Here is an 11,478-nt window from a genome sequence, read left to right as displayed (position 1 = left end):
CCATTTCCTGGTAATTGATATTATGGATTTCCTGAAGGATTAGTGTCTTCTATTCTCTTTGATAAACACTTGTGGCCAACAACTAGAAAAATCCAAGCTCTCAAAGTCAAGCCTGCTTTGTAAATGGGGGAGGTGGAGAAATATAGAAAAAGCAGTAAGCAGAATGTCTAAGCTATTGCTTTGGATTTAACTGAAGACAAATAAAATTGAGAAAGAAAACTAAGAAATAAGGAAATGGGCAAGCAGAACCAGCTCTGGGAGAAATGGGACACAGTAAGCATGAGAGATAACCATATAAAGCCCTACAGTGTTACAACACTGAGATCCATAAGCAGCAGTAACAGTAGGTAAACTTTTAAGTTTTAGAATATTGATTTTTGGCTCCAAAATATTTTGCCAATTCAAGTCCTGCTTTTTTTTTTTTTTTTTGCATTTTTGTTGTTTCCAAAATAGTCTTTTTCTTTCAGAAATAATCCTTCAAATCCAGTTCACACAAGAGGGTTTGATATGTGCAGTGAGTTTCAAATGCATTGTATTCAGCAATACCTACTGGATGCCTACTACATCATAGGCTCTGAGCAAGCTGCACCCTCTCAGGTCTAAGACCCATTATTTTGCTTTTAGCAAATTTTCACTAAGTCCTTTTCCTCCCCCATGTATAAGTCCACCAGACCTTAAACCATTTATGAACACGCAAGCTCCTCCCTGCTGAAAGTTTTTGTGTGAACAGTCCACAAGTTGGCTCATCTACTGCAGTGGGTTTTATGATAGGGGGTTGTCTACATAGTTCCTACAAGAAAGCTGAAGATCTGACTGCATCTTAGAGATACCTGAAATCTTTCAACAGGATCTGATTTAAAGGAAAAAGTAAGTTATAATTTAGAAAGAGAAAAAAAAAAAATAAGACCTCCCCTCATGATCTGAAGGTGCAAACCCTAGGGGCAGGATATTCACATACCCAATTCCATATCCACATGGTGCCTCCAGTGGACTCATACTCTTTGGGCACTGGGATAGCTGAATAGCTGATGTGCTTGCAGGGTCGCCTGGCTATCAGGTGTGTTATATGGTTCCTTATCTCACAGCAGTAACAGTGCAGCAGTAACAGTGTTATTTGGAAGTATACTGTGTGTAGAGACCACGTAAGAGTTTTACTTGGATAAACATTTAATTTTCACGCAACAGCTATATGAAGCAGGCACCACTGCTCCCATTTTTATAAGGGGTTACCTGTTCCGAGAGGTTCAGTACCTTGTTCTAGAGCACAAAAGGAAAAAGTAGAGCCTGCAAGTGAAGACAGATCGTCGTGCTGTATATGCCATGCTCTTAATCACCGTGCTGCTTTTCTACAGTATGTCCATCATCCCTGCATCAAACTGCCCGCTCTTAGGCATCCAGTTCTAGGTGTCGTGTAGCGTGACTCAGGAAGCCTATCGGCCTCTCTGTACGCAGAACGTGTGTCCTCTTCCCTTAGACACACTTCACCCACCTGTGCAGGGCCGGGAATCTGGTTGGGACATCCTCCCTCATCCCTCTCCGGGCCCGAGGCGGGACTGGGACAGGGCCGGGGAGGGCCCGGGGAGGGCGCGCGAGGCTGGAGCCACCTAGCCGGCTGTGTTCGGCCCCCGCCCCTTGGCCCGGCCGCGGGGCGGGACTCGTGTCGCGCCAGCCTCAGGAGCAGGGGCCGGCAGCGGGAAGCGGCCGCCGCCCCGGCCGCGCCGGGCTAGGCGAGGCGGGGCGGGGCCGGGCGCGTCGGGAAGGGGAAGCCGCGCGGGCCGGGAGCCTCTCCGCACCAGCCGCCGCGCACCCAGCGCCGCGATGGGGCTGGAGACTGAGAAGGCGGATGTCCAGCTCTTCATGGACGACGACTCCTACAGCCGCCACAGCGGCGTCGATTACGCCGACCCCAAGAAGTTCGTGGACCCGGGCACCGACCGAGATCCCCACCGGCTGAACTCGAATCTCAAGGTGAAGCCCGGGGTGGGCCCTACCGTGGTCCTGAGATTGGCTCAAGTCCCGACATGGCCTGGAAGTGGGGGTCCCCTTCTACCCTGCCCCAACCCCAACTCCCACTGAGTCAGCCCTCCAGGGTCCAGGACCCGGATCCACCAGCTCCAGGGCCGCCTGCGTAGCCAGGAATTTTTAGCCAAATTCCTGTGCGCCCACTATTACCCTAGAAGAGGTGGGGCACCCCAGCCAAGTCGTTCTTTCTTTCTTCTCACACTCTGAGCTCTCCTGGTTCCTGGGGCAGCAGGATGGGTAACAGTTCAGGATCCCTGAGTCTTGTCTCCATAGGTGGGATTCGAGGATGTGATAGCAGAACCGGTGTCTACACACTCCTTTGACAAAGTGTGGATATGCAGCCATGCCCTCTTTGAAATCAGCAAATACGTGATCTACAAGTTCCTAACGGTGTTCCTGGCTATCCCCTTGGCCTTCGCTGCGGGAATTCTCTTTGCCACACTCAGCTGTCTGCACATCTGGTGAGAAGAGTCACACTGGGGTGGAAGGGGTTTCTGAAATGTAGGAATCTTCTTTGCCACCTGCCCCAGGCCTGCTTGCAGGCAAAAGGCATCATCTCCTAATGTAGTCGCAGGAATTGGAAGGCCTTGAAAGGCAATGCGCTTTCTTTAGAATTGCAGGTTAAGGTTGCATTAGAAGTTTAAACAGTAGAAGGAATGTCCCTTTGTCCCCTGGTGCTATTTTCCTTTAAGTGGCAAGGCCAAGCTGACTGTGGAGGTAGAGAGCTGGAGCCCATATTTCCTGGGCCATCCATTGCTCTCTCTTGTTTTAACTTGTGCCTGTAGTCCTCGGTAGGGCTCTTATTTCTTTCATTACCTTTTATTCAGTCACCTTCTGTGCTTGGGGGTGAAACAAAAGTGATCTCTGAGCAGAATGCCAGTGACACTATCAATGGAGCAGGATGTCAGACCTGGTTAAGCAGTGTTATGGAGGGGCTGCTCCAATCTTGCTATTGACAAATGGCAAGGATGAGATCAGAGGAGATGTAAGGTGAAAGGCCCTCCCAGCACAAATGAATGAAAACTCGAACTGCAGGATAATGAAAGGACTAACATGCAGATCACCCCCAGTATGACAATTGCCAAGCTTGTCTTTTAATGCAGTCCTGGAGAAATTTATAACTCCAGATGCGTCACCACACCCTAATATGTGCTGTGTTAATTGTGAGAAGTTACAAAATTGTTCTCCATTCCCTCTACCATCTGAATAAATTTCTTTAGTAGGCTAGCTAGATAGTTCAACCAAGAAAATTTATTGAGTGCTTAGTTTGTGCTGGGCATTGGGGCCAGAATGAATAAGATGCAAGATCAGCCTCAGCTTACTCACAGCACATTAGGGCAGCTGGCTGGGTACAGAGGTGATGCTGAGGGAAACCCAGTTAAATCTGTGGAGGAGGGAAGCACAGGGAAGGCTTTGTAGAGAGAAATTAGTCTAAAAAGGCTTTTAAAGAATAAATTAAAATTCACTCAATAAGTAAAGGATAAACAACAAACATCAATTTAATTCGAACACTAAAAACTGTAAACAACTAAACTATATTGAAACTGCCAAAGACTGTTAGAGGAATGAAAATCTTTGCCTCTATACATGAGCAGATCCACAAAGGCCAGATGTATATAGTTAGCTTATATTTTGACAGTAGCACATAGATGTTTTTAAAAGATTCCCAAGTCAGCACACAAAATTTTGGATTCCTGATTAAATAAAACTAGCCATCTAACCTCAGTGCCCATTTTCCCACTTTTGAAAGTGTGAAAAACTGAGTGAAGGCATAGTATACTTTGAAATGCTGGTTATGAAGCTAATTGGAAATATAGAGTGCCATATTTATAGTTAACAAAGACAGGCATTCCTAAAACACTTATGGAATAATTGACAACAAAAAGGTTTTCATTTACTAAATGGTGGAGAGATAGAACTAAAACTACAATTAACCAAATGATGCTTTGCTTCACCTGGCTCTCCTGAGGACAGGAGATGTTTTTTTCTGTAGTGCTTCCAGTGGTGAATCATCAACCATTTCTTTTTCAGCCACAGAAAATGCATTATTTAACGTCATCTTGTTTTTCAGATTACATTCATGTGAGACATTAATATTTAACTGTCATACATTTGTCATCAGGCAGCTGTGATTGCAAATAGGGAAGTATTTTCAAACAAAAATGTTTAAAAGTTAGTTTATACCTTGATAAAACAGGTTTTCATTAATGGATTACATTCCATTGATAGGATGAGACCAGATGAAGGAGAGACCTTATAGAAGAGCAAACCCATTTGAGTTTGGTGGGGGGGTTGTTATTGTTTTCTTGGTGTTTTTGCTTTTATTTACTTTTTTTCTTTACTTTCTTTCGTTCCCCTCCTTTTTGTTTGGTAGGGGGTGAGGGTTATTTTTTACCAAGAGGCTGGTGATCAAGGCTATAAAAATATGCAATAATAAGATCTTTAAACCATACTGCATAGTCACAATGAATCTGATTTTTGATTCTTTAAACAAATAATAGCAATAAGAAAACACTCAGAACTCAGTCTAATAATATTGGATCCCGGGCTAGAAGTACAGGTTATTAGGGACCAGTGAATTAATTTGAGTCCATACCATAGTCAGACTGAGGTATCTGCCATTTGGCAATAAGTGGCTCATACCAAAGAAATGTGGATCGAGCCCCTCTACCTTCTATTTTTGCTGGGATACAATGCAAATGGATGGCCCAGCTAATGAAAATGCAGTAATAACAATCTCATTTCCCAGAAGACATTTTTAATTCAGCAAATTGCTATAACAAGGCAATCTGCATGACACCATAGTTAATACAAAGCTTAACAAAAGCCTCAGTTCTAATGGACTTATTATCCAATGGGTGAGTATATAATCTTTGTAATTATAAGATTTATTTAAGAAATATGGAGTTCCCATCGTGGTGCAGCAGAAACAAATCCAACTAGGAACCATTTGTGGGTTCAATCTCCGGCCTCGCTCAGTGGGTTAAGGATTAGGCATTGCCATGAGTTGTGGTGTAGGTTGCAGATGCGGCTCGGATCCCATGTTGCTGTGGCTGTGGCATAGGCCGGCAGCTGTAGTTCCCATTTGACTCCTAGCCTGGAACCTCCATATGCCACAAGTGAGGCCCTAAAAAAAAAAAAGGAATATTTGGTTGGTCACACTGAGCCTCGACAAGTTTTAGGTCACTCCAAATTGCCAGGAGTTTCAGAAAAGAAACTGTTTGAGATGTTGAGAACACAACTTAAGATTGTTCAAAAGATCATTGGATCCTTTGATCCAAAGTCAGAACAGGAAGCTCCCACTCTGGCTCAGAGGATTAAGAACCCAACTAGTATCCATGAGGATGCGGGTTTGATCCCTGTCCTTGCTCAGTGGGTTAAGGATCTGGTGTTGCCATGGCTGTGGCGTAGGCCAGCAGCTGAGGCTCTGATTAGACCCCTAGCTGGGGAACTTCCATATGCCACAGGTATGGCCAGGAAGGAAGGAAGAATGAATTGGCCAACAACTGGTTAGACTCCACGCCAGGGCACCAGTATCATCCATGTAAACAAAGTGAGAGAACAACTTGAAAAAATAAAATTAAGACGAGTCCACCACATCCAATGAACTGAGTCCCAAATGTGGGCAACTGCACTTTGTTGAACTGGAAAATCTACTTTTGTCTTGTGCTTAATTTTAATTCCCTCTTAGGATATTGAAATCTAAGGAGTTATGGGGATAGAAAATTTCTTAGCCTAAGGAAGAATGGAAAGTGCATTATATTCTGAGTAAAGTAGATAGAGAGCTTTCCAGTCTAACTTAAGTCTTATAGTATGTCAATTTGAGATTATTTTGTCATAATTGTTTTCATTATATATTCTGTCTTCAAAATAGTACTATTTATTATTCATTATAGTGGTAGTACAACATGGACATGTCAGGGATGCATAGTGTTATTCCTGATAGCTGGTCTGTAAGATTTCCTGTTCTTACTTTAATTCATAGTATATTGCCCAAGGCCAACATCAAAGGAGAAACATAATGGGATAAGTAGTCAAAAGTTGCCATCATTCAGGTTTGTGTTCAACTATTTAGCTCTGAAACACCTATTAATTAATTTTTTAAAAAATGGCTTCAAGTCTTGAAACAAAACACAATATAAATATAATCTGTGTAGACCGTCAATATGAATAATTCCATATTCTAAAAATATCTCAATCAGACAAATGCCTAATCTTCTCTTTGCTTTTGAAACAAAACACAATATAAATATAATCTGTGTAGACCGTCAATATGAATAATTCCATATTCTAAAAATATCTCAATCAGACAAATGCCTAATCTTCTCTTTGCTTTGGGCTAAATACAACAGCCTTTTATCCAAGTCACATTTTAATAACAAACTAAGAAAATTAACCTTACTTCTTTGTGCCCACCCAAGTGATAATAAAAATTCTATTGAAGTCCTCCAGCAATGCCTGAGAGTTTACAAATATGTCTGTGCTTAAAAAGCACTACTGTGACAAAGAACATTATTCAGAGGATTAGAGAAAAAATTAACCAGCCTGAGGAATATGAAAATATGTAGTTACCTTAGGAAAAGGCATACAGGAAAAATAAATTCTAGATATTCTAGTTTTTCTTGTCTAAGACTTCTGACATAATTGCAGAGCTCTTTTAGCTATACCACACAACCCTTTTCAGTGTGTGTAATTACTATGAAAAATTAATAATATAAAGTACAAGACAATACTAAATTCACTCAGCTGAAATATTTACTAAGGGTCAAGGATGTCCTCACTTTAAAAGCTTACATTTTAATAGGAAAGACAGAAATATAAATATCTATTTATGATATCTTTTGGTACATTTGAGGATTAAGAAATTTGTTTCAGTACTTTAGAAGCACACACACACAAAAGAAGTATCCAACCCAGCCTGGTAGGGGGTGGGGATGGGGGTGGAATAACAAAACAGGAAAAGCTACCAGGAAGTTGAACCTCAGAGAAAGAGGAAGACAGGCAGGTTAATGTTTAGGGGCAGAAATCAATTATGATTTGGGGTGCAGTTTTTTTGTTTTTGTTTTTGTTTTTTTGCATTACTATTTTAAGATTACCTACTACCAGTAGAAAGACTATTGGTATTTATCATGTACGTGCTTGTTTCTTTTTTTAAGCCACATATTTTCTGTGCATTTTATCACTATGTGGGTCACTGTTAATTTGTTTCAAATGCTCAACCCAGTTTAGGTGAATTGGGCTATTGTTATACCTTTCCGTGCCTGGGCAAGAGTCAGTGGCTTTATTTGGTAACACTGACAATCCTTACACATTTCTCTTCGTCCATTCTAGGATTATAATTCCTTTTGTAAAGACCTGCCTAATGGTCCTGCCTTCAGTGCAGACAATATGGAAGAGTGTGACAGACGTTGTCATTGCCCCCTTGTGTACAAGCGCAGGACGCAGCTTCTCTTCTGTTAGCCTGCAACTGAGCCATGACTGAATACTTGGACCCCAGGTCTGAAGATTTGGATACTGTAATACTTCTTTGTTGTTATAACATGAAGGCTTTACTGTTCTGTTCATTACCCAACTGTTCAAATTCAGAAAGCTATTAACATGGAAAACCACATGTAGAAATATTTATTGGCAGATCTTTTCAAATAATACTTTTCTAATTAAAAGCCAAGGATTTCATATCTAACTTTATAACCATAATAATACAGTAGGTTGGCAACACATAATTTTAAAGGCAGATAGTCTTTGCTTTAGTACAAAGGTATACATTTTCTAATGATAAATCTATAATGATCAAGGGACAGTTCTCTCAAACACTGCAAGAGTTTTGTACACAACTGCTCATGAAAATATGGAATTTCTTATTTTTTTACTCTGGAGGTAATACTTTTAAAATTGCCTGTGCAGGTGAAGTCACGGGGATACTTAGAGATAAGATAATACAAAGATCCTAGAAATTACACTAACAAAAGCATACAGTGATGATAGGGTCTATCAAATATAATAATGTGAAAAACAGATTCATGAAAATATGTTCCTTTAAGTCAGGTATTGTTAATCTATAGGCATATTTAACAAGATGTTTCAACTTACTGTATATTTTGTACTTATTGTAAATGTTGCTCTAATCAGATTGCTTTAAAGCACTTTTATTATATTTGTTATTTTGTTGAGCTAATATATAGAAGTAAATGTATATTCCACAAGGAACTTCATTGATGAGATTGCACTGTCTTGATTACATAAGCATATGCATCTTCTTTGGTAATAGAATGTAAAAGAGAGCTATATAAGGCTTTTCTAACTTTTCCAAGCAAAATCCTGAAATGTTTTATGACTAATGTTTATCTGGATGTAATCTTAATTGGTATTTCATCTAGGAGATGCTTTCTGTCTTGTAGTTAGAAATTAAACCTGTATTCTGCACTCCTATTGATTTTTCACTACCTTCAAGTAATATTGGTGCTATTCAATAACATTTTACAATAAAGGCTATTTCTGACACTTAAGTATGATTTCAATGATAGTGATTCACATAGAGGCTTTCAGACAAGTTGTCAGCTTCTTGGGTCCATGCTACTGAGCTACATATATATAAATTAAAAACTAACTGCTACAAACTACAAGATCTTATTGGATATGAATTTTGTTACACTGCATAAAATTATTCTTATCATTTTTGAACTATAGAGTCTTAATTCACATTTATGAGTCACTTTTGTTTTAAAACCCTATTCTAAAATGATAGGCATGTACAAAAGATCTCTGTGATGTAGGTGGTTACTATAATTTACACATCTTAAAAGTGTGTAAATGCTCAAATTTCGGAATTACTATAAGAACTCGGATTAATGTTCCTTTGAATAGCTTCATAGGTGACAGCTCCTTATTCAATGAAGATTAATTTTATTATTCCCAAATTTCCAAGACTGGTAAATATTAAGGATGATTGAACTGGAATACTATTGAGGACCAGAGCAAATGAATGATTAAATCATAAAACTCATACACTCTCAAAGGTAGCTACAAAAAAAAAGACTTTACAAAACTGCCTTAGGCCATTGTAACATCCTTAGAAAACACTCTCAGGATCATTAACTTGAAGCATTACTACTAATTTGACTATATAGATGTTATTCTGTTTTTTTAAAAGGTCAATCAGTCTCACAACTTTATAGTTATACTTTGTATTTAAGCTGTTTTTAAAAAATATTTAGATATGTTGATTGGGCAAAAGTATTTGATTAATAAAATATCTATTTAAATAAATCATGAGCTTCTATATTTTCAAATAGTTATTGGCAAGTTTTAAAGCCAAAATATATACACATAGTCATATAACAAAACCTACTGACTTTTAACAAGTGGAATGTATGATTTCCTGATTTCTGAATAAAATTGATCATTTTCAAAATACATTTTTATTGGGATTTGTTATTAACTATTTCATTTCAGAGACTGAAATTTTGTACCAAGTGGATCCAGATTTTATGTGCAAATATGTTGGTTCTTATATTTGTGGGTGGGTGGGAAAGAGGTTGGTGATGATGGGACTTTCCCAGTATCCATAATAAACTTTCTAAAAACTCAAAATATGTTTATTGATTTTATTACATATCAAACTAATCAGTAAAGAACCTTTTCACTACTAAATTTTCCTTGTTAAAGACTGATAATGGATTAAAATACATGAGATATTGCTTATTCGGAAATGTATTTGTGAAAAATTGAGATTGGTAATTTAATTTTTTTGTTTTCCCAGCACTTAAAGAGATATCCTATAAACTTATCTATCACTTGATGAATAGGATAGAACAGCTTGTTCAGAAATCCACCATACTTCATATTCTTTATGAAGTAAAGTTGCTTGCTAATTCTAAATAAACTCATATTTCTGTTTTCAATTTTTTTAATAAAAAAGTAAAAAGTAAAACAATACAAATCACATGTACTTGGATACCAGTACCATGAAGCCAGACCAGAGTCCAAAATTATTTTTGGAAAGTTAGTATGTGAAGAGTAGTTGCTGATATTGGCACAGATTTTTCTTGTTATGAGTTAATCTGGAAAAATGGCCAATCTCTGATAATAAAACATGTGTTTGGCTTTTTAAAATGCTCTTTAAAGTTTTGAAGAGCTTAAAAATCCCTCTTTTCAACAGCTATCTATATCCCATGAATTTATTTAAATGCCTTTCTTGGGAAGCTACTGGAATTTAGTGAAAAGAGTCCTGCCCTCCAAATCAGGCACCTGGATTCCAGTCTCAGCACTCCCATTACTGAGGTGTATCACTCCTATAACTGGTTTAATCTCAAGGTCTCAGTTCTCTTATCTTTAATGACAGGACTGTACTAAAGGATCTCTCAGGAGCTTCCCATCTAATTGTTTTTGGTGACCTCTACAGAAATGAAAACTTGGCTGTGTACATACAAACCAAGCTTAATGTTCAGTCCAGGAATTTTTTAAAATTATGACTTGTCTATCAATTAAAGAGCTGATGTCCTATAAATATAGGAATTAATACATTTACTTTTCACACCTCAGTTGATTATGAAACTGTGTGGTTTTGATTCTTCATGACAGAGATTCCTAGATTTATAACAATTCTTTTTTATTGTGACAATTTCCCCCCCAAATAATATGTTATTCTAGATTTTAAATTAATTAGTATTTAATTATTTATTTTATTTGAGATTTTTTTTCTACCAAAATCACTGCTAAGCCACCATAATCATTGCCATCTTCATCTTTGCCTGCCTAGTTTCCATAGCCTCCTAAGTAGCCTCACTCTCAGCTTCAAAATGATCTTTTCCAGTCCATCTTCCCCTTAAAAAAAAAAAAAAAAAAAAAGATTTCATCGAGACGTCTATGTCATTCCCCTGATTAAACTATCAATTATATGTGATTCCCCTTAGAATAAAATTCAAGCTCTTGAGCAATGTTCTTAAGGCCTTCACTATCAATCCATTGCTGTCTTCAGCAACTCCTTTCTGCAGCCCTCACTTAAGCACCCAGCCCTCTCCTGACCCATGGCAGCATCACTCTTCCTCTCATGGCCTTCTTAACCCCTTCTGTTTCCAAAACTCCTCCACATTAAAGTGCCTCTTCTATATCTTTATATAAAATCTTAAACACACCTCTATTATCACTTACCACCTGGTAAAACTAACCCTGTTGACTAACCCTCTTGGACTGCTGGTTAGTTTTCCTGGGATTCTGAAATGGTGCCCAGCTCTGAGTGAGGTCAATCAGTATTTTCTGAATGAATGACTACATAAATAAATAAGTGAAGAAAATTTGAGATGGTTATAGAACTGAAATGGGAATCATATTTTGATGCCATAATTTTCTTAATTTGTAAAGGGGGTTTGAAAAGTGTTGATTATCATAAGATTTTCCTATCATTTCCTCACTCATGAATTATTAGGTTGGAAAAACTAAAATGTATATAAATTACAT

General features: G+C 38.4%; 1 protein-coding gene across 1 annotated transcript; it reads left to right on the top strand.

Moving 5' to 3' along the window:
* Positions 1,343–9,608, top strand: CAV2 (caveolin 2). The gene is given in 3 exon segments (NM_001123091.1): positions 1,343–1,968; positions 2,296–2,483; positions 7,354–9,608. Coding segments are annotated over 3 exon segments (489 nt in total). The 5' UTR covers positions 1,343–1,818; the 3' UTR covers positions 7,505–9,608.

Source organism: Sus scrofa, chromosome 18, assembly GCF_000003025.6.
Source record: "Sus scrofa isolate TJ Tabasco breed Duroc chromosome 18, Sscrofa11.1, whole genome shotgun sequence".
NCBI classification, from domain to species: Eukaryota; Metazoa; Chordata; class Mammalia; order Artiodactyla; family Suidae; genus Sus; species Sus scrofa.
Note: the sequence above shows the minus strand (reverse complement) of the source record. Positions and strands in the feature narration are given on the sequence as shown.